The sequence below is a fragment of the Amblyomma mixtum genome, chromosome 7 (assembly GCF_055824585.1).
Source record: "Amblyomma mixtum isolate Tamu chromosome 7, ASM5582458v1, whole genome shotgun sequence".
In the NCBI taxonomy this organism is placed as follows: domain Eukaryota; kingdom Metazoa; phylum Arthropoda; class Arachnida; order Ixodida; family Ixodidae; genus Amblyomma; species Amblyomma mixtum.
This window is the reverse complement of record NC_143018.1, coordinates 37,244,484-37,266,528: the sequence shown is the minus strand read 5'-3', so window position 1 is coordinate 37,266,528 and position 22,045 is coordinate 37,244,484. Positions and strand designations below refer to the sequence as shown.

Below are 22,045 nucleotides of genomic sequence, written 5' to 3'. Positions count from 1 at the left end.
TTATTTCAGGGAGTTGGGTGTGACACAAGCAAAAGTAGCATGTAATAACTTTCATTTGACCTGTTACATCGGTTCCGTTTTCTCCTCTAGGTGGTCAATGGAAGATAATGACCAGAAAGTGCCACGTTGGGGAAAAAAGTATCTGAAAAATTGTTCAAGAGTTGCTTAATTGGTGGCATACGATCACTTAGAGTACAACGGGAACAAAGAATCGAGGGATGGTAACTTGTACTGATTAGAAAGACACGCATATCAACTACGCCAGAACAATGCACTAGGAGAACACCTAATCGTGGTCCTGCTTTAAAACATCGTATTACACGCCGTCACATATTTGTAAACCACCTTTACACTAAATTGCTGTAAGGAGGGTACCAGGACAGGAATATCTATACAGGGAAACAAACACATTCCATGATGGATTTGACTACAAGGTATCAAAGACGTTCTAAACAACTTCTAGGTTTAAGTGCTGCTGTCGGGTTTTCTCATGGTAATTAAAGCTGCTTTATGTGTTTGGGCTTGGTTTTATGACGAATTAGCAGTCGAGGCGTTCGACGTGCGCCAAACACAGGACTGAAAAAAATCTGACTGTTGCATTGACTGTTGGTTTATGCGGTCACTTTTGTTCGAAAAAAAAGAGTGTCAGTGAATTTTGTATTTTTTTTGTACCTGAAGGTCTGACAGCGCACTGACCAATTCTACCAGTTGGCATCAGAAGCATATGAAATTTGCTAAACCTTAGGTGCACAAAAATGACAAGCTCTTAGTGCAGCTGCAGACAACTTTACGAAATACTTATACGACAAGTTCTTACACTCGGTGATAGTGTAGCAGGCTTCTAACCGCAACGATTCATGACAACTGTTGCATATAGACGCTGTTGCTCGAAAACATGAAGCTTATATCGTCTGCATATCTGTCTGGGAAAGGTCCGAAGGGAGATACAATGGGCATTTCAAACTGAGAAAAACCAGTCACACAAGACGACGGACAAGAAGAGTGTACACACCACAACGACCAGTCGTTGTGGTGTGTACACTCTTCTTGTCCGTCGTCTTGTGTGACTGGTTTTTCTCAGTTTACAATGTACCAACTGGCCCGCATTTCAACCCTTGGGCATTTCAAGTTTGTTCGACATATGTTGGATCGAGAACTTGAATATAACAATCTCCGCATTAATACAACCTCCAAGTGAATACGACAACAGAATAGGACCAATCAAGCACGGTAGATGAGCGGTAACTAAGAAACATACAGGTTGTACAGGTTGTAAACAAAAGGTTATTCCATAAACACGCGGGAAGAAATCTAACCTAGCTATCTTACAGTAAAAAAAAAAACGGTTTCAGTGTCAGCTTGTACAGAATGAGCGCGACCTTCACAGTGTCGCTTTCCGCGGACGGCTACAGGCTAAACCTTCATGCGACATTTCTGGACCGGGTTCATGCGTGAGCCCACGGGGCATTCGAACACGCGGCCAAAGTCCGGACTGTGCATCACGGGCGTGTTGCACATGAGGGGTCCGCGTTCGGCGTCCCCGCAATTCAGCCAGCAGGAGAAAACGAACGGCATCTTCTCGTTTGTCCACGGGGGCGGAGCCTCCCAGTTCGGAGAAGCGACGTCGGCACCCTTGCTGACGTCCTGGAAGACGTCCCAGACGACGGCGGCCGCAGCGACCGCTCCCAGCAGATCGCGATCGACATCGCCGCCACTGGTCGCATTGGGCGACAGGCACTCCTGGTTCTCTGGGTACAGGGGCCCGTCGCCTGCGTCCTTGCGTTCCACGTAGTCGTAGAAGGAGACCGCCGCGAGTCTCATGCCCAGTCCGCCGAGGAGGACGCCGATGTGCGCGTCAGGTTCGTACCAGGGAAAGGCAAGCAGCTGTGGGTTGACGCGAAAGCCGTTGTAGATGGTGGCGTCCATCGACCGGTATCCGGCGTACAGTGCCTGTCCGGACATGGTAGCCGGATTCTCATTGCCTTCCAGGTAGGACACCACGTTGATGCTGTTGGCAAGGGGCGCCTGGGTTTGGTGCGAAGAGACTCATGAATGACTCAACTAAAGCGGAGTTCATCAGCGGCCACAGGGGGGGAGGAGAAAACATTTATTAAGGCGAAAGCCTTTAATGCCTCATCGTTTTCGACAGAAGGTTGTCAGCATAGGTGTCACGCTTTTTCCAGTCAGACCAGAAAAAAAAAATATTTGTGCACGTTGGCAGGAAGTAGCGTGCTAATGGCTACGCTACTTCCTGCCAACGAATATGTAGTTCTCCTTGTCTAGGACGCTGGAGAGTGTTTGAAGAAAGGCGCCGAATCAGACGGATGCCTCCCAAACGCCCTCCAGTGTCTCCAGCATTTTAGATTTACAAATAAATGTGTACTTAATTAACATCTTAACCACACATCAGTGACACAAGCAAGCAACACCGCGCTAAAGGCTTTCGCCTCACCGCACTTTAGGTCAACAAAGTGCCCCCCTGAATTTTTTTACAGCACTGTACGGGATTGTGAAAAGGAGGTGGGGGTGGTCGTTGCGCTAGGTGGCAGTCTCTATTCCGGGACGCCATTTCCCGCCGCCGCTGCCCGTGCTCTCTGGACCAGGGTCCGCTGGTCCTCCAGGTCCGAGCTGACAGGGCCGCCTCCCAGCCCTCCAGTTCGCTGAGTTATAACTGCTGTATGTGTATTGTATTGGCAGGCCCACACCATGTGGTATAGGTCAGGATACTACCTTTTCTGTGTTGTTTTGTCAAATTTAGCGCTTTTTTTTTTTTACTTTCCTGAACACAATGTCACACCAACTAGCCCAGCAAAAGGTACTGTTAAACGTCCACGTGGGTATAGCCCTTTTTCGCGTTAACCACTTCGCCATGCAGTCTCGAGCCCTAGAGGTTTTGAAGGAAGCTGTGGAGCAAAAGTACTGACATTTCTTCATTCTCGTTGGTTGGTGAATGTCAAAGATCCTTTATTAAAAAGGTAAGATCGGGCGCTTCGCAAACTGATGCCTTGAGCAATAGACTTCCTTCGTCAAGCGCTCAGGAGATGCAGTCCAGAAAGTGAAGCACTGATTCAGTTGGCGTCAGACTCGATAAAACTAAATAGAAAGCTAGGCGGATATACGCACGTCGATGGCCACCCGGGGGAAGCCGGCGTAGACGCTGTCGGCCACCTCCCGCCTGGAAGCGTTGAGAATGGCGAACGCCTTGTTCATGTTTGCGGGCAGCGGCTCGGGTCTCGCGCTCCCCATTATCGGCGACCATTCGGCGTTCGTGCTGTTCAGAAGACGATCGAAAGCGTCGGCAACCCAGCCGACCAGCCTGTTGACGTCCTTCATAGCCCGCTCAGTGCCCTGGAGTAGGAAGCTGTCGATTGCGTACGCGTAATACTGGTAGGCCGTCATGACGCACTCCTTGCGCTGCTCTTCAACGGCCAGGTCCGAGCCTGCGTAGAAGCTCTCCAGGAGGCGCACGCTACTGAAGCCCACCAGGGCCTGCACCGCGAAGAATCCCACAAAGCTGGCCATCTTCTCCTCGCCGAACGCTCCGTGCAGCGCGAACAGCGCCTTGAAAGCACCGACTTGGTCGACGAACGCTCCCGTCAGCTCGCTCAGCGAATTGTTGAAGAAACGCTGGGACAGTTGTTCCCAGCGGGACTGCGGGACGGACGGAGTCCAGCGCATGAAGAACGTCGGGTCCGTGCTGCTGTTGCCGTCGTCCGCCGCGGGCGTTCGGCTGTCCAGGAAGCGCTTCATCTCGATGAACTGGGTGAAGAGCTCGTCGCAGTGGGTCTCGTTCATGGTCGCCAGGCTCTCGTACGAGGTGCGGAAGTGCTCCTTGGCGTGGATGGTGACCACGTGCTGAGAGATCTTCTCGTACGTCGAAATGAACTGCATGGTTAGAGCCGCATGTCAGCGTTGCTGTGCATAGAATGGAACTCAGATGATTGTTACATGTACTCTTTAGGATAAAAGTCGCCACGACGCTCATGGCCAGGATTTCGGGACAAGTGCTCCTAGCTCCCATAGAAAGATAAAATGGCTGGGGTTCAACGTGGCTTGAACCAAGCTATACAAGCAAAAGATCTGTTAAGCATGATCTCCACTGTCGCGAATAAATTGTCATGGTCAAAGTCACAGCTCAAGGTTAGGTACCCAATGGTCACAGTCATAGGATCACGTGATCATACTACCAGCGATTGGCCGATACCACCACGAGTAAAGTTCGGTTTGACATTGTGAGACTCTGAAGGTCATTGTCGATGTGGTGCCCACTGTCTCAGATCGAATGTCAAGTTCAAAAGGTCAAAGTCAGGCATCCAATGGTCATAGTCATATGATCACGTGATCGTACTACCAGAGAATGGTCGATACCACCACGCAGTTCAGTTCGGTTTGACCTTGTGAGTCATTGAAGGTCATTGTCTCATCTACATCGAAATCGGAAGTTGTACCCCGAGGAGGAGTAGAGCTCTCGCTCTAATGGTATAATCGAGTGGCTGCAAAACCGAGTGGGCACAACATAGTTGCGCCGTAAGAATTCGTCTATTTCAGAGCGCAGGTAAGGGAAACAGGATTGTAACAAACACCATTTCCGCACCGTTAACGGCCATTCCTCCATAGAGAGGAGCAAAAAGTCGCGGCAGTCATAGTACCGCTTCTAAGTGGTGCTCAGAGCTCACCGTCTGGAATTTATACAGAAAGGAAACTTGATGGATTCTGAAAATCATGAGGGAGCTATGAGGTCATATGCCTCATAGCTTCCTAAGGTGTAGTACTTAGTTTCCATTGGCTAGCTTACCGCAGGGGGAGGAAATTGCAGCGTCTGAATGCTAAGTTGTCGGTCGGAGATTTAGAGGCGCAGAGGAGAGCATGAGTTTGTGCTCACTAATAAAAAAAATCCGGTTTCACGCACCGGACCTCTTCCGTACCTACACGAAATGACAGCCTGTGAAGATAACTTTCGCTCTATGGCCACCCCTGCTACAGTCCGGAGGAAAAAAAAGATGCCCAGGCTTAGCTTGGTTAAGCCAAGAATGCGTTGCATATTGCGCGGTCTTTTTGCGCGAGGTATTGCTTGGCGGCACTCGATTTTCTCAGCAGCTTTTCCTCCGTGACGTATGGATGGATGGATAGGAGCGCCCCCTTTGAAACGGGGCGGTGGCAACCGCCACCATGCTCAGCCGTTCTTTTTTTTTTGTTGTGTTTTCTTTTCTTTCTTTTTTATTTTTTTTAATTTTTTTAATTTTCTTTTTTTTCCCTTGTTTACTGTGTTTGCAATTCTCACCAAGAATCGCCATCATCCTCCGGCTGTTGTGACGTCACGTCACGTGGTTTGGTGGCTGCCCGGCCACGCCCAAGGGCTGAACTGAGTGACTGCAATATGCTACGCATAGAAATAGCTGTGGTTTAACTACTGTTTAACTTTGTGAGAAAGCGAAAGATGTGGTGTATCGGGTAACTAGACGCGGCTTGTCTGTACCGTTGAGTGCGTTCGGGACAACATCATCAGCCTGACTACGCCCACTGCAAGACAAAGGCCTCTTACGTATCTCTCCAATTAACCCTGTCCTGTGCCAGCTGCGGCCACCGTACCTCCGCAAACTTCTTAATCTCATTCGCCCACCTAACTTCCTGCCGCCCCCTGCTACGCTTGTCTTCTCTTGGAATTCATTCCGTTACTCTTGAGGACCATCGGTTATCTTGCCTTTGCATTACATTCTTCCGTAGTTTCTTCCGTTCCCTCTTCAAGTCTAGGCTAATTCGATACCTTACCATTGCATGGTCGCTACAACGCACCTTACCGAGGACCTCTACATCCTGCATGATGCCAGAGTGAGTCTCACCACTGTGGCTCTTCCATGTTCATTCCCTGTTTTCTCGTTTGCGGAAGAAGGTATTCATGACAACTTCGGAGGTATTCGGTATTCGGACAACTTCGCTACTCGCTTAATTGGAACATCTGTTATTTACACGCTCAAAATTTAATTATCTATGAGCTCCTCAGTGCATCGCTTGAAGATGTGTTTCTAAGACATTTGAGCGCGCCATCTGCTGCACCATCGCCGTACATTGCGTGTTGGCGTTTCAGTGGGTGCCGCATGTGGCTGTACGACTTCACGCCATGCACAAAGGAAATTCACCGGAAGCGTACTTCACTACTCGATTAATTGGGATATCTGTAATTTACATGCTCATAATTAAATTACTCATGCACGCCTCAGTACATATCTCGAAGATACGTTTCATTCACTAGACCCGCCTTCAGTCAACAGCTGACCAGTCGTGGCAGGGTGGAAGCGTCCCCGTCTCACATCCAGGGGACCGGGTTCGATTCCCACCTACAATTTTCTCCTGTTTTTTATTAATTGAGGCCGCTTCAAGGTCATATCTTCCAGGACATCGCACAGCGTATGGGAGTTTTTGCATTTCATATTCATGGAAGTGATGCCGCCGCAGCCGAGATTCAAACCCGGGACCTTGGACACAGCAGCTGAACGCCAAAGGCACTAAGCCATGCAGCGGAATCTCTCGTACTGACAACTAGTCAGCAACTAAGCCCACGTGGTACGAAGGACCGAACCTTACCTGTCCGCCGAACTGTACTTTGAGCGTCAGCGGCCCTTCCATGAAACCGACTTCGACGTCGATGAAGACTGGTTGATAGACGCGTCGCGACATGTGGAACACGGCGGCGAGGAAGTCCGGCTCCGGGTCCTGCTGGGGCCAGTGAAGTCCCGCCGCGAGCAGGGCTCCACGCACCTCAGCCATGTTGTCGCGCTCCAGAGGCGACAGGCAGGCCTTGATGTACGCGAGCGCCTTGTCAACAGGCTCCTGCTTTGCGTCGATCCGCGGACTCAAACCCGCCGTGCGCTTAGCGATTTGCACCAGGAAGAGATCCCAGTTGACCTGCGAATGGCGGGAGAAAGGTTTGTCACGATGAAATGCTCCACGTTAAATGAGAACAGACACCTAACTTTTGGGTGCATTTTTTCCTTTGTTAAGATGCCTAAGGCATTATTATACATGTATTACCACCTGGTAGTCTCCTACGACCGCTAAATAATTTATAAACCACAGGCACAGCACCGCAGGCAAAATATATTCGCTTGATCACGGCGGTTGCAGGACCACAAAATCTTTACAATAAGGCACAGGCACGACAAAAGAAGTTATGCACAAGTGGCAATAATGCTATAAGAGATACGGTACACCTTACTCCAATAAATGCGCACAAAATCGCTACACGCATCATTAAAGGAGCACAGACACCTAACTTTTGGGGTGCGCTTTTTCTTCTTCTTTGTAATGATGCGCAAGGCATTATTATACACGCATTACCACCTGGTATCCTCCTACGACCGCTAAATAATTTATAATGGAATTTCTTTCTGGTGCTGGTTCGGTTTCGGTTGCGACAGCCGAACGATGGCTTTGACTTCAAGAGAGGTTATAGGTCGCGTGAGGAATGAAAAAACTGCAATATAATCGCTGCTTCCGCATTTATTGTCATTCCGAAACTTGAAGAAGACTGGCTTCAGCACTGTAGTGAATTAAAACGATGAAGCAGCGATTATATCGACGTTTTTAGATGCCTCACATGACATAAAACCACTCTGACGTCACAGCCATCGTTTGGCTGTTGAAGCCGAAACAACATGACAGAAAAATACGATTATAAATTATTTAGCGGTCGTAGGTAAATACCACATGGTAATCGATGCGTAGTAGTGTCTTCTGCGTTATTGTAGGGAAGAAAACATGCCACCAAAATTAGACGTCTACCTTCCTTTAAGATGGCACTCTAAAGTACAGAAGTCTTTCTCTAGCTACCTACGCAGAATCTTAAAGCTTCGCCTTATCTGCAAGGAAATAATTTGGCTTGCCGGCTGCTCATCTGGTTACACCACGTTATGAGTTGATGGGAAGCGATCTGACACCCGCGGACTGAAGATGGCGCCGTTTGGTTCTAGAATTGCGGTGATGTTCAAACTTCGATTCGGAATAAATGAGCCCGGCGTCTTCTACCCCAACCTCTTGGGAGACCGCCCTTCTGACAACACGAGCCGGTGAACAGCCTCAAGTTAATTGACTAGGATAGGCTGGAGGGAAAGGCCAGAGGGTTCTTGGACTTTAAAGCCCCCCCGGGAAGGTGTTTATTTGTAATTAGAGTTTATCCCCTTCCTCCTCCTCCTCCTCTACTAGCCAAGGTTCGTTTTGTGTTTGGCAGATCTGCATGAGGGCTACCAAAAGGAATTCGCGAACATGAAGGAAAATTCGTGCATGTTGTCCGAACAGGCCAAGAACATGAGCATGGCTTTTTTTTTTTTTTTTTTTTTAACGAGACACTGAACGTCTCTTACACAGCCAACGGCTTTAACCTCTCTATTATTCTCCCCCATCCTGACTCCTGCAACTTCTGGCTGCTTTTGGCATCGCTGGGGTTATGCACATGTTATCCTAATGTGCCAATAAGTATTCTTTCTTTTGCAGCAGAACCTAATATTAGAAGTGATGACGTGCACTTGGAACCAGTGAAGCCACCAATGGACACTTTTCTTTTATATCCGCTTCGATCCACAGAGAACGAGCCGATCTTTTCCTTAAAAAAACAAGTCTCTGCCGCCAGCTGAGAGTGCCACTGTATTGATTGAAGAGATATAGTTAGCTGCAATATGAAAAGAAACACATGAGCATTAAGGCAATGATTACTCCTGAAATGCGTGGCAAGCTCTGTAGTTTTCCCCTGGACACAATGGTCAAAGAACACTATCAACTTCGGTGCAAACATGACAACATAATTCGTTCTTATAGGTGAATGGACTGCTGTTTTTGATATTGAAGCTACATGTACAGCGAATCTGCTGCCATGCATACCCGAGCAATGGGGAGAAAAAGGTGGGCATGTTGTGGAAGGTGTGAAAGAGCAGCCGGGCTGATTCTAAACACTCCGAAAACAGCCGCCGAATTTCCACCTGAAGCAGCGCGGATTGAAGGCTGAACATGCGCTTTTAGCAGTGTGAACCCAGTGTGAATGCGCTGCGAATGCGCTTGCGGCAGTTAAGACTGACATAGAAAACTAATAGAGAACGTTTTTGAAGATAGAAAGCAAAAAAATGGAAGCCTGTCAAAGGGAGATCCGCAGATATATTGATTTTTGTACTGAAATCTTACATAATGTGGAAAACCTGCGTTCGTTAACACCTTCGCCTTCAAAAGTGCTTTTGTCTAGAATTGTTGGGTATGGTCTGCGTAGGCGCTGTTGCTTCCATAAGCCGTACGTCTTATCATCATCATGCCTGGTTGCGCCCACAGCAGGGCAAAGCATCTCCCATGTCTCTCCAATTCATCCTGTCCTTTGCCAGATGCGCCAAACTGTCCCCGAAAACTTCTTCAACTCACCCGCCCAACCAACTTTCTTTCTGCCGGGCCCTGCTACGCTTGCCTTCTCATAGAATCCACTCCGTTACCCTTAAGGACAAGCGGTTATCTTACCTTCGCATTACATGCCCTGCCCAAGCCCATTTCTTGCTCTTGATTTCGACTAGGATGGCATTGACTAGCGTTTGTTCCCTCACCCACTCTGCCCACTTCCGCTCTTTTAACATTACACCCATCAATTTTTTTTATAGCTCGCTACGTTGTTCTCAACTTAAGCTGAATCCTTTTCGTTAACCTCCACGTTTCTGCCCCATAGGCGAGTACCGGTAAGATACAGCTGTTTTATACCCGTATAGCCGTAGGTCTGCCCTCCAGCAAATGTAGCCCTTCGAACTTTCCCCCTTAGACATATGTGTGCGGATTAATACTAGGTCAGGGAGCGCGTCACCTCGTAAATGGGCTTCCTTCCGGTCTTGATCCAGGTGCCACACACATGCGCGTAGAAGTTGTCGCAGGGATGCACGTCCGGGTCCATGGCGTTGGCCAGCAGGTCCTCGTAGCGGCTGCACGTGTCACTGTGGCAGCGTCGGCCAGTGAGCGCCTGGGGCCGTCGCAAGTAGCGCGTCGCCATCAGAGACACCAGGCCGACGAGTACGACCCCCACGGCGAGCGCCGTCAGCGTCTTGGAGAAGTGGCCGCGGATGCCGCTTCCGACGTCCATCCGAGAGGGTGACTGTTCGCGTACGCTCCGGCTAGGACTCTGTGGAGACGCCATTTAACTGCGGCTCGCACTGGTCTTATGAGTTTTGAAACTTAATGTAATGAATGTTAAGGTATAATATGAGCAAGGAATAGCCCAAGTGAAGTATGCGGAGCTCCTGGTTTAAACCATCAGCTTATCTAAGTTTCAGATATATTTCCATAAAAATGCACTCTCTATCGTGGTCATCAGCAGACGTAGGCATGAAAGGCTTTGCAGCACCGGTGTAGCACTTTCTAGAGACTGAACATCATTGCTATGTAAGATCTCATCTCGGTCAAACACAATCATCCGTCCGCAGCGTCGCTGAGGCAGAAGAACGCAACATCTCGTCCGGAACTACTGCGCCATCCTTCGGCGCGGAGCGGAATCATTGTAAATAGTCAGGGCGGCGGACGGTATCACCCGCGGGCGCCGGATTAGGCCTCGGCACACTCGCTTTGCTCAGACGTAACCAGGACTGCGCGTGCGCCGTTCGGGCTGCAGAAAAGAGCGTATGCTCCTTAGTGCCACGCTCTAGCTTCGCCCACCACGGGACTATGCAGACGCAGCTGACGCATGCGCAGCTCCGGTGGCAGCGCAGCACATAGGCACCAGGGGACAGAGGAAAAGTTTCGCAGCAGTTCGCCTCTGTTTTTCCTACGGTTCGACTTCGGTTTGGCGCTGTGTTCGCCCTTCGTTCTGGTACCAAGGTCATCCACGGCGCGCCGACAACGGGAGCGAAAAGCATTTTATGTTTAATACACTGTGTATGGTCCTGTGTCACTGGGTGATACTTTATCAGCGCCACCATTTTCGCAGCCTTGTCCCTCTTGGAAAAAACGGCCCTCCCTGCCTACGCATGTCTAGGCGGAGACTGCAGGGCTGTGGTTTCCGCTCCATATGTTCTCAAGGCAATAATGAAGGGGAGTACGCACAGAAGTAACGAGAAGAGTAAGCGCGCAGAAATCTATTTCTCAAAAGCAACAGAGCTTAAGGAATTCGATTTCAGTAAGCGCAACAGTTTAGACGCCTCGTTGGTGTTTCAGTTCCTGATCTACGGGAAAGAGTACGTCGGTCTGTACTAACTCCTCTTGGCTCAAGGTCTTCGCTCGAACTCACCACTTTGCAGGGATGAGGTGAACCACTGCTGGAGCTGGACGGAGACCTGTGGCCGGGACTCCTTTTGCTGCCTTCGTGACGCCTTCGCGATGGCGAACCCCCTGGTCGAGGAGATTGTACACCCGGAGATAGGCTGTGTGGACAACATCCGGCAGATGAGTATTTCCTGGCTAACTGAATGAATGAATTAGTATTCAATCAATCCACACTCATCGTTATTCCAACTGCGTCAGCTTCTTCAGCGACAACTCGCCAAATTGCTCACTGGAACAATCACAGTTCCCTCGCGGACTTTCTACGATATATTAATCTCTTACAGAGGATAAAAACACGACAACAAAAACTGGTAAAGATTTAAAGTATTTGAAAGTAGAAAATAAAAATGTATGCGAATGCGACAGGCTTCAAGACCAAATTTCGACTTGTGCACATGCATGCAACAAATTTTTTTAAAGGTTTAACGCATTTTTACCAAGTAGACGTGCGAAAGCAGGTATTCATTCTGCAACAGGAGGTGACACTTCAGTTCCCCCTTAAGGATGTGACATGATACCGTAAGTAGTTTATTGCCCGTATGTGCAGAATCGGTCATTCTCTACTTAGCAAAAAAGAGAAGCAAGACGTACAGAAAGAGGACACAGACAAAAGCCTTCTTAGCGGGTTCTGCGCGTTCTCGCCTCGAAGTTAAGAGTTTGATTCAATTACCCGTATCTGCTCAATGTTTCAACGCTTGTCTGTGTGTCCTCTTTCTGAGAACCGTTACCAACTTGCCCAACTGTCCATCCTTCTTTAACATTCATAGAAGGCGGCGAGTCCTCGTACCCCGACCAGTGCGGTGGCGCAGCAGTTAGGCGATGCGCCACTGAACTGGAAGGTAGCTGTTTCTATCACAGCCATCGGCAGGGATTGTGCGACCCATGCTGCTCTTCCCGAGCAATCTCTCGCGCAGGTGGCGCAACGGTCCTCCGAAATTTCCCGAGTAACTCGGGTGAGCTCGGTTAGTAACTCGAATGGCTAGGGAACGGCACAAGATCGTACATACGTACAGTCTTGGTCAAAAGTCTTAAGGCTAAAAGCTTTTCGCTTCTGACCCATAATAGAGCCATTTCGGCACCATTAAAGGCCGAATGACCTTGAAATGCTAGCAGGAGGTTTCTTCTGGATGTGGAGAAGATTCACGTGTTTTACATGATCCGATACACGGAGCATTGTAGGGACATTCATTTCGCTAATGGTGAATGCTGTGGCCTTAGGACTTTTGACCAAGGCTGTACGTACGTACGTACGGTGACAAGATCCTTAGTCGGTGTTGGCGAGCGTATGAGTGATTTCGCACTAAAATGTGCGGTAGCTACCACAAGATCTGCAGCACCTGTCGCACATCTAGGCGTGCTCTACTGGATAGTTCTGCACCAACCTCTTGAGCCAGTCGACGACGGTAGTACGGTGTCCGAGACTCTGTGGAAACGCCGCCATCAGCCGCGGCCCAGCGAGACGCCGTACGCCTCTCCTCGGAGCCGCTGGTCTGGCCTGTCTTGGAGAGGACCTCGGGGATGTGGAGCCGCCATCGCGGTGCCCTCGCGATGGAGCATTCCTCGGGGACGGCGGTGAGTGGCCCGTGCGAGAGCTGCGACTCTTCGAAGGAGACGGCTTCGGTCCGTTCCTTGGGGAGCCCGAATGCCGCTTGGTTGACGGGCTCCAACTAGCTCCCTGGGACGGAGATCTTCGGGCGTGGGTGGGCGACCTCCGGGTGCGTGACGGGCTCTTGCCGGCACCCTTTTTCGGCATGGCAGTGTTCTTCTCCGGTGAGTGATACGTATCGCCGACACGGTGAGAACTTGAGGAAAGCGTTGGGTGCGTGTGAACCCGACGGTAGTATGGCTTCGTCTCGCTGGGAAGCGCGTGGAATTCTTTGTTTTTCTCGGGCGCGATGCGCATGCCTACGCGATGCGAAATGTATTCAACTATACCACTGCAGTAGAAACCATTGTTGTTGCCTGAGTCAAGGCTCAGTGAGGAGAGCCAAAAGGGGGTAAACTGGTGCCAAGCTAATCGTTGTGCTTTGGGTAATAAACCAGAATAATTAAAAAAGGATAAAGAAATAAACAAGAGAGTGTACATGACCTCCGAAGACAAAGAAGAAATAAACGTGCGCGTAGCGCGCACCGTACTGCACAGGTTGCTTGCAATAAATATGTTATTTGCTAAGGTCTCCTTTTTCATGGCTGACCTTTATTTCTTAGTTCATTAATAAACGTTCTCTTTTCCTCGCTCTAATTGACCGATAGCTTACAAGGGCGTGTGCTCATGAAAGTTTTCGCTGCGTCTGCAGTTGCTTTCGTTTGAAAATGTTTCGTTCCCAGAGAACGCCAAACTCTACCACTACAGCTTGATTAGTTTTCCAAGAGTCTATGCTTTCTCATTTTTGAAAGAAATCTTTGTGGAAATGTATTTAGTGCGGTGGTTTGCCCTTTCGGCTCCTTCTGTTCTGATCTAAAATTCTGATCTAAAACGTGTGGAATAATTTCTGCTGTCTGTGGCCATTTCCACTTACAGAAGGAGCATTTTAGTAAAATAACCGGTAGCATTCGGGGCCAAATTTCAATCTTGAAACGCATCGTTTTTCTTTTAGACTAACACCACGTTTACAAGTATAGGGCTGTCACGGCTTAGGAGATATTGCGAGGCACCTTTTCTAACCGAAGCAAAAGGGGGCGGAGTTTGACGCCAAGCGTTAGCCGGTTTATGTTCAACGTTGTGATTGAGACAAAGCCACGTAGTCAGGTAAGAGTAACAAATATCTTTTCAGGAAAAATACACATGCTAACATTGCAGTCTACGCCTCGGCGTAAACTAAAGGCTGGTGGTCTCACCACTTCGCACCCGTGGTCTCTGCGAGCCACTACAAAGCACCGCAGTGTAGCCTCCTGTTGTCCTCTGCGTCATACCGAAAGCCTTGGCACCTAGTTGACTTTCGTCAGTAATACCCCCCCCCCCCTCCCTCCCTATCCGAGCCCTTAAGTGAAATAAATTCACCAGAATCTCAGACGCTAGCCTATAAATCAACCAAAAGAGCACCATCAATATGTACAGTGCTCCTAATTTTGAACAGGCAACCAGATTTTTCAGCATTGACCTGTTGCACTCGGACTCACCGCCTGGAAAAATTTTATAAAAAGTGCTAGGGTTTTAATCAAGGCGGAGCGTCTGTGTGGGCCTTTGGCGTCTCCGAAGAAAAGACCTCGCGACGTGAAGATTTCAAGCTCGCGAACAGTCAAGAATGACAGTTTCACAGTCCATGCCATCCGTCTGAAAGGTGGTGGTGGTGAAAACTTTTATTTTGTGAAAAAGAGTTTGGGAGCCACAGAGTGGCCCCGCTACATGGTCGGCGTCCCTAGTCCGGGACACCGCACGACGAGGCCTCGTCTCTCGCCCGTTTCACCAGAGCCCTTTGGGACTCAAGCGAGGAGCAGTTGAGGAGGGCAGTCTCCCATGCCTCTCTGGAAGGGGTAGGGGAAGGGGGGAGGTGGGGATTTTGAGTACAAGCCCACACCATGTGGAAGATATCACAGGTCTCCCCACAGTGTGGGCATCGCCCATTCGTGTTAGGATCGTAATGTTTTATTATTGCAGGACAGAGTAGAGTACCTGTCTGCAGGCGCCTTAAAGTTCGCTCCTCCGTCTTACTCAGCCCTTTTGCAGGGGCCGGGAAAAGGCGGTGGTTGTCGCTATAATGCGTTATAATTTCCCTGAGTCGCAGCAGCGGCTGGTTAGTCTCCGAGCCAGAAGAGCTGGGATGAGGAGCCCGGTGAGTAAGCGCTCGGGCAGCCGCGTCAGCGGCCTCATTACCTCGTAAGCCCTGGTGGCCAGGAGCCCAAATGATTCGTTTGGGTGTTGGATCAGTGGCAGTCCGTCGTAGAATACAAGCAGCTAAGGGGGAGATCTCCCCTGCCAAGTAATGTTCACATGCTTTTCGGAAAGTGCACAGTATGTACGCGAAGAAGGAAGTCCCAACACTGGGCAGGACGACGACCTGCCGAACTTCAAGAAAACGACGTTGTGGAGGTTGATGAAGGACATCGGATTCACATTTGGAAAAAAAAAAACGGAACCTTGCGCTGATCGAGCGAAGTTACATCACTGCCTGGCGTCGCAGGTACTTTACCTGCGGGCGATCAAGGAATTCCGAGGACAGGGCAGGTACTAGTCGTTCCTTGCTTGTTTTCTTACGCAGCATGTTTAGACTGGCTTCATATAGAGCTTGATATTAGCGTTGCAACATCGTAGTCGTAACAGTGAGTGTTGCTTCAGAAGAACACATTTAAAAGAAATCGTCTTAACCACGTTGCTGTTGCCGACCTATTGCGTAGAGGTGACGTGTCACGGCCAGTTTTGCGCTACGTTTGGGTGGGACACATGTCTGCATGGGTCAGATTTAATCGCTAAATCCCAATTGGTGCGGCAAGCAAAAACGACAAAACTACCAAAAATGTCGTGGCACTGCAATGGGTTGTGCCATCTCTTCGTCACCGTAGGAACGAATGAACACCTACCGTACACAGCCCGTTGCTCCGGTGGTGCAAGTTACTGGCGCTAGTGCTACGAACGTTGGCAATTTTTATTTCGAAAGGAGCACTACGCTTGTCGCTGAGCCATTTCGCGGAGCTCTGGAAAGGCCAAGCTGCGCATGCGCGAGGAGCGGGTGACGTCACACGGCGCGCAGCTGGCGCTCCGGGGCCGCCGCCGGAGCCGTCGCCGCCCCCACGCGCTCTCCATCGCCTCGCCGACAGTCTCTCTCTCGCTCCCTCTTCCTTTCCTCAAATATAATTTTCATTTTCTTCATTACGGCCCCTCTTTCTCTTTCTTTCACTCCCACTTCCTCCCTTCCTCTAAGGTGCGGTTCGGGTATCCTCCGAGATGACAGAATTACTGCTCCATTTCCTTTCCTCAAAAAGCGTTGCGTTCAAAGGGTAAGGCATCGCGCCGAACGGGTGGTGGCGTTCCGTGGACTCCCTGGCAGCGCTACAACACGCTGTCGCGTTCCACTACTAAAGATAGATAGATAGACAGATATCCTTTATTTCAGACAACAAGGTCTCGGATACAAGGGCAAAAGGCAGATCTACTCTGCCTGACGGGGCCCAAGCACCCGAAGTGCCGACCTTAGCATACAACGATACGCTACCCGCATGGCAGCAGAAGCTGCGCGACTATACCGTTGCTAGTCTTCCAGCTGCGACGCTGCCCCTCCCCGGACGCCTGCGTGCGGACCCGGAGGGGCACGGGTCTTCTTCTGGCGGAAATAAAGTTTCTTCACTCACTCACTCACCCGACACAGTGCTCAGGACAAGCAGCAAAAGAAGCAAGAACTTCATACGTTCTCATTATACAAAAAAAAAAACAACAACATATTTATACAATTTAGAAAGTAGGAGGAAGGTGCATACTTTTGCACTGACTAAATTATACACTAGATATTTGCAACGCATATTAGAATGAGAAATACAAGAGAATTCACAGAGTTAACGGAACAACAGGGACATCCATAATTTCTGTGTGAACAACCTTTCAATCATCCGAGTATGGGTAACAGATTTCTGAATGATTTCAATAGCCTGTGTGTGTTTATTTAGAAGATTGGGAATGAGATATGAAAGCATTTCGGTTCCATAGTTGGTCCTTACGAGTGGCACTGTGTAACTTACGTGCCTTATTTTATAAGGGGCGTCACTAGAGTGTAATTGAACATATTTAGTGGGCGAAGCGTAAGCGAAGCTAAAGGCGAATGTTAAGCGTCATTCATTAGTAGTTAATTAATATTTAACCACCAGTCAGTAATAAATGATTAATTAGTAATTTATTATTACTTAGTATTTAATTATTAATTATGTGTGACGTCATCCAGTGGTGGCGTCACCAGTGCCACAGAGGCAGTCAATGTGGTGCGGAAAACGCTTTCGCCTCTACGCACTTTAGACAGTCAAAGTGCCCCTGAATTTTTGTTCACAGTCGCCGCAAGTGCAGAGCTTTAAAAAATACCTCATGCAAACATACAGTGAATATAAACTGGCTACCAAATTCCTCCTGGGCGCGAAATATAAGCCCGAACAAGCTAGCAATAAAGCCGAAATAATTGTTTCCTCGATTGTCTTTGAGCGGCTGTTTGTGAGAAAGTGGTCAGCAGTGTCTTTGTTGCAATGCATTGCCTACTTACATGCTGCAGTGTGTTTGTTTACTTACAAGCATTCACTCGTGCACTCGGTTGTTTCGCATTTACAGGTGCATCATCTACCTAGATGAAACCTTGGTCAACGCAGGGCACACAAAAAAATACATCTGGCAGGACAAGACTGTGAAGTCATCTCAGGATGCCTTCCTGAAAGGTTTAACAACGGGATTGGCTGCGCCTTCGGACAAAGGCGCCCCGTTTGATCCTTGCACAGAGGGCGAAACACATATCTAGAACGATCTAACTGTGTGTTCCGCAGCTCCCAAAGCCACTGCCACCAGGAAGACAACAATTGACGATGAAATCCTATGAGTTTTACTACACATGCTTACATCCAGACCATACTTAACCAAATGTTATGGCTAAATGTCGCGTGTTCAGCCCAAAACACGCCCAGAACGTGTTCTGGACAAGCGTTTTGCCCTCTGTACATGCTGGGAGCAGTGCAACAGGATTCGTGCAAGACGCTGCTGACTTCTTCAGAGCAAAAAAGGAAAACCACGCTGACTACCCCTGTAAGATGGATATGGCAATAACTTTGAGAAGTGGTTCGTCGACAAGCTTTTGCCAAACATTCCGGCCTATAGCATTGCCGTCATGGAAAATGCTTCATATCATAGCGTGGCTCTTGAAAAAACACCTACCAAGTCTACACGCAAAGCTGATATTCAGCTTTGGCTCACGAATAAAGATGTTCCGTGGTCACAGACCATAGTGAGGGCAGAACTGCTGGAGCTTTCTCAAAAGATAAACACACCCAGGGTTGTGTACCGCATCGACACCCTGGCGGCTACCCATGGCCACGAAGTGCTTCGTTTACCGGCGTACCACTGCGAGTTCAATTTCATTGAACTTGTTTGAAGCCAGGTGAAGGGGTACGCCGCAAGTGTAAACAAATGTTTCACCTTAGCTGAAGTGGAAAAGCGCCTGTCGGAAGCACTGGCGTCTGTAAGCCAGGAAAACTGGCAAAACTGTTGTGTTCATATGGAGCAAGTTGAGGCTGAAGCATGGCAACGTGATATGATTGTTGACGCAGAAATTGAACCAGTTGTCTTCAGCATTTGTGATTCGTGCAACTCCTGTTCTGATGAGTCGAGCACGCATTTCAGTGATGAAGATTTAAGTTTGTTTGTTTGGGTTTAACGTCCCAAAGTGACTCAGGCTATGAGGGACGCCGTAGTGAAGGGCTCCGGAAATTTAGACCACCTGGGGTTCTTTAACGTGCACTGACATCGCACAGTACACGGGCCTCTAGAATTTCGCCTCCATCGAAATTAGGCCGCCGCGGCCGGAATCGAACACGCGTCTTTCGGGTCAGCAGCCGAGCGCCGTAACCACTCGTAACCGCCGTAACCGCCGCGGCGTCGCGGAACTTGTTTGTCTTCGAATGGATGTGTAATACACATGCTACTGAGAAGAGAGAGATGACTCATCAGCATGCTGTGATCACCTTTGCGCGTGTGTGGTGGAATCATGAAAATATGTGTGCATGTGGGTGTGTGTGTGTTGATCAGTCTACTGAGGAAAGAGAGAGGACTCATCGGCATGCTGTGATCACTCTTGTGTGTACATGTGTGTAAAAGCACACGCTCATTAGCATCAAATTGTATCAGGCAGTAGCTTGTAGTGTAGGTGGTGAGGTGGATATGAAGGACGTGGTGGCGGTGGCGGAGGAGGAGGTGGTGGCGGTGGTGCGTGGTCGTGCTAATAGTGTCTGTATAGAAGTAGAATTTGTAAGGGAGTGCGTATAGCACTTTTTCCAATTAGAATATGAGTAGTGGTACACGTCAGCAACGTGTGCAGTTTATGGAAGATTCATTGGAGAAAAATACAGTGGAGCTTAATCAAACATTGTGTAAATTATTTGAAAAGAATCTGAACATTTGAGAGGAAATTCGATTCGTTTAAAATAATTTTGAACATGTACTGTTTGATTCGTTCGACTAAATGTACAGGAATTTATTCAATTTGCTACCCAAAAGTTTCGAACATTCACACCCCTAGGGATGGGCCTCATTTTGCGTGTGAGGGTTGGAAATGGTATGTATGGGTATCTAATCTTCATGTCCTGAAAAGGAAGTCCTGGTTTGGTGTTGTCTTGCATTGCTGTCAATCTCTGGTCTTTTGACATTTTATGCAATGCTGCAGTGTAAGTGTTGAGGTAGCCAGTGCTCTGTGTTTTGTCCTTAATTTTTTGGGTGGTGTGAATGATTTCAAGCTGGCTTTTGCTCAGTTCAGTGTGCATTTGCTTGTTTAGAGTCATGTCTTTGTTAGTACAAGTCCCAGGAAGTTGATTTTGTTGACTGAAAATGCATTGCTTTTGGAACGCTGTTCAGACATTGGTAAGGTTCTCGTTGTATGAAATAATGTTGCTCGATGGCCTGCATATTTTTTTTTTCATATTTTGGAGCACTTGACTGATTACGTGTTTATGTACCTCCACTGCACGTGTCCTTGAATTTGTATGCATGGCACTGGCTGTTTCCAGAATAAACCATTTCTCGCAAACACTGCGGGGTCAGCATACGTTATTGTCCTGTCTAATTTATTCTTTGCTCTTTCGAAATATTTCTTCATAGCGTTGTACAGCTTTTTTCTTACTCGACGCTCCCACAGCTCGGAACTCTTTTTGCCTGGCGGCATGAAAATCCTGCCTGAGCAGCTTCTGCTCTTCTAGGAGAGCAGGGAAATCGAAACAAGCTCATTTGCCTCTGTATTGCCTTCATATGCATTTGTGCTCGACAACAAAACTGTAACTCTTGAGGCAGTACTATTTTTCTGTCAGTGTGTGGATCAATACTGTGTTCTAAATTTAACACTTAACACTAGAAAACAGGCCATAGGTGGTGTGTGTAAAAATTATTTGACCCATCCGTTTAACTATACTGCTCTTTTGCCGCGTACAATAGCCCGATTATAGAGCTCTCTTTTAAATGATAAAGGAAAACGCGCTTTGCTTAAGAATGAAAAATATCTGAACAAAAACAAAACAATTGTAGATATGCACAAGAATGTTACATATATACAGTCAGAAAATAGGCGATTAAGAAGTCTAGAATATGTTTACTGCGCTCCTGCATGATAAACCAGCTTTCTAAATTTACAGACATCTTCCTTCTGAACTTTACGGTCAGTAAAAAATAATTGCTCTCGCCAACTCCTTTGGGCTACTCTACAGCACAGCGCCAAAGTCGGTCCCAGACTCTTTTGGCGAAGATTGGATCCGCCGCTAACCGCTTGCATGGAACAATTCATAACATGCCAGGTACCTTAAGAGAGGCCCACAAAGGAGTGGGTTCCTCGGGAGTGGTGAACTCGAAAGTTGCAGGCGGCCTCTTGTTAATCGGGCCATGGTGGAGCACTCACCACTGTGCTAATTAATTAAACCCGACGAATGAACGTCATCGTTTCACACAAATCTCTCGCTTGCATCTAAAAAGTATAGTCGCCATGCTTTAGAATCGGGAAGAAATCCGCCACTGCTGACCAATAGCCGATGCGAGCTCACTGACAACGAATTTCGGACAGCTCACATTAACGCGGTACGCATCAAATGAACAGATGCATGCAGTTCATTTCAGAACACAGCATAATATTCGAGCGATTCTGAACAAAACGAGATTTCTCATTCAAGTCACGCGAAATGACACTTGCGATGAAAAGAAAATGTGCGAAAAAAAACTTTCACCGTGTGGGATTTTGAATCCACGCACCCCCAGTTGCCTGTAGACTCGACAGGAGCGACGCGTAAGAGCAAACGGCCACTGAACTTTTTTTTTCTTTATTGCATTTTCACAACGGGTACAAAGAAGTAAAACATGTCAGCAACACTTGCACTGACACGGCAGAACAGCGCGGAGAGATACACCTCTTTCTTTTTATTCGGTCTACTTCCGTAGCAAGTTCACAGCCATGGAGGACAAAAAAACCTTTTTTTTCCTCCTTGTTCAGAGTGTTGCACTTGATGCTTGAAACGGGGTCAAGCTTTGAAGGAAAGCAGACACTTTCCAGTCGGTGACCTTGGGGCCATCTCGGAGGCCAACCACGTACGTGTGACGTCATACCGTCTACCGCTTTCGTCCACCGGAGTCTGTTCGACGCTGGCGACGCATCCGTTCTTTCATTCATGCAGCAGTCGCGCAGTGTGGAAGGTTACCAGCGCTTCACGGCTATGCTTTCAGCGCCGATAGCCACGGCTGCGCCAGTGTGCGTATTCTTATTGCTAGCGTGCGTCACAGCGGCAAGACAGGACGGGTTATTTCTCCATGAGGAGTGCTTACCCGATCCGTTTTCTCGACGAGTCGGAGACCGAGCGACCTGTCCTTTCACGAGAACCGTCGACAGAAGGGCAGCGCGGATTCCAACGGTTGTGCCCACTGTGCGCTGCAACTGTCCGGGAAGCCGGTGCAGCCATTTTGGAGATTTCCGTTGTCAAGAGGTTGGTGAATTAATGTTACTTACGAAGGCTGAATTTGGTAAGAATTAGGTGCACACAAAATTAATTGCACATGGACATGGAAGTAGCATGCAGGTAGAAGATAATAGCAGGTAAGAATTATTTGTGCTGGGGGCTGTTTTTC

General features: G+C 48.5%; 1 protein-coding gene across 1 annotated transcript; it reads right to left on the bottom strand.

Annotated features, from left to right (window-relative positions):
• Positions 1-1,413: 1,413 nt before the first annotated feature.
• Positions 1,414-13,174, bottom strand: LOC149335677 (uncharacterized). The gene is made up of 6 exons (XM_089553993.1): positions 12,654-13,174; positions 11,237-11,369; positions 9,824-10,135; positions 6,583-6,903; positions 3,124-3,885; positions 1,414-2,025 (listed from the first exon to the last, which is right to left on the bottom strand). Exons 1-6 carry the CDS (start codon positions 13,172-13,174, stop codon positions 1,414-1,416), a joined length of 2,661 nt encoding a protein of 886 aa, XP_089410119.1.
• Between the last annotated feature and the right edge of the window lie 8,871 nt (positions 13,175-22,045).

Coding starts and splice junctions, on each gene's coding strand:
- LOC149335677 (XM_089553993.1), bottom strand. CDS start 13,174: ATGCGCATCGCGCCCGAGAAAAACAAAGAATTCCACGCGCTTCCCAGC. Junction 6,904..9,823: donor GAAGGAAGCCCATTTACGAG/GTGACGCGCTCC, acceptor CGCCATTCGCAG/GTCAACTGGGATCTCTTCCT. Junction 2,026..3,123: donor TCCCCCGGGTGGCCATCGAC/GTGCGTATATCC, acceptor CACCAAACCCAG/GCGCCCCTTGCCAACAGCAT.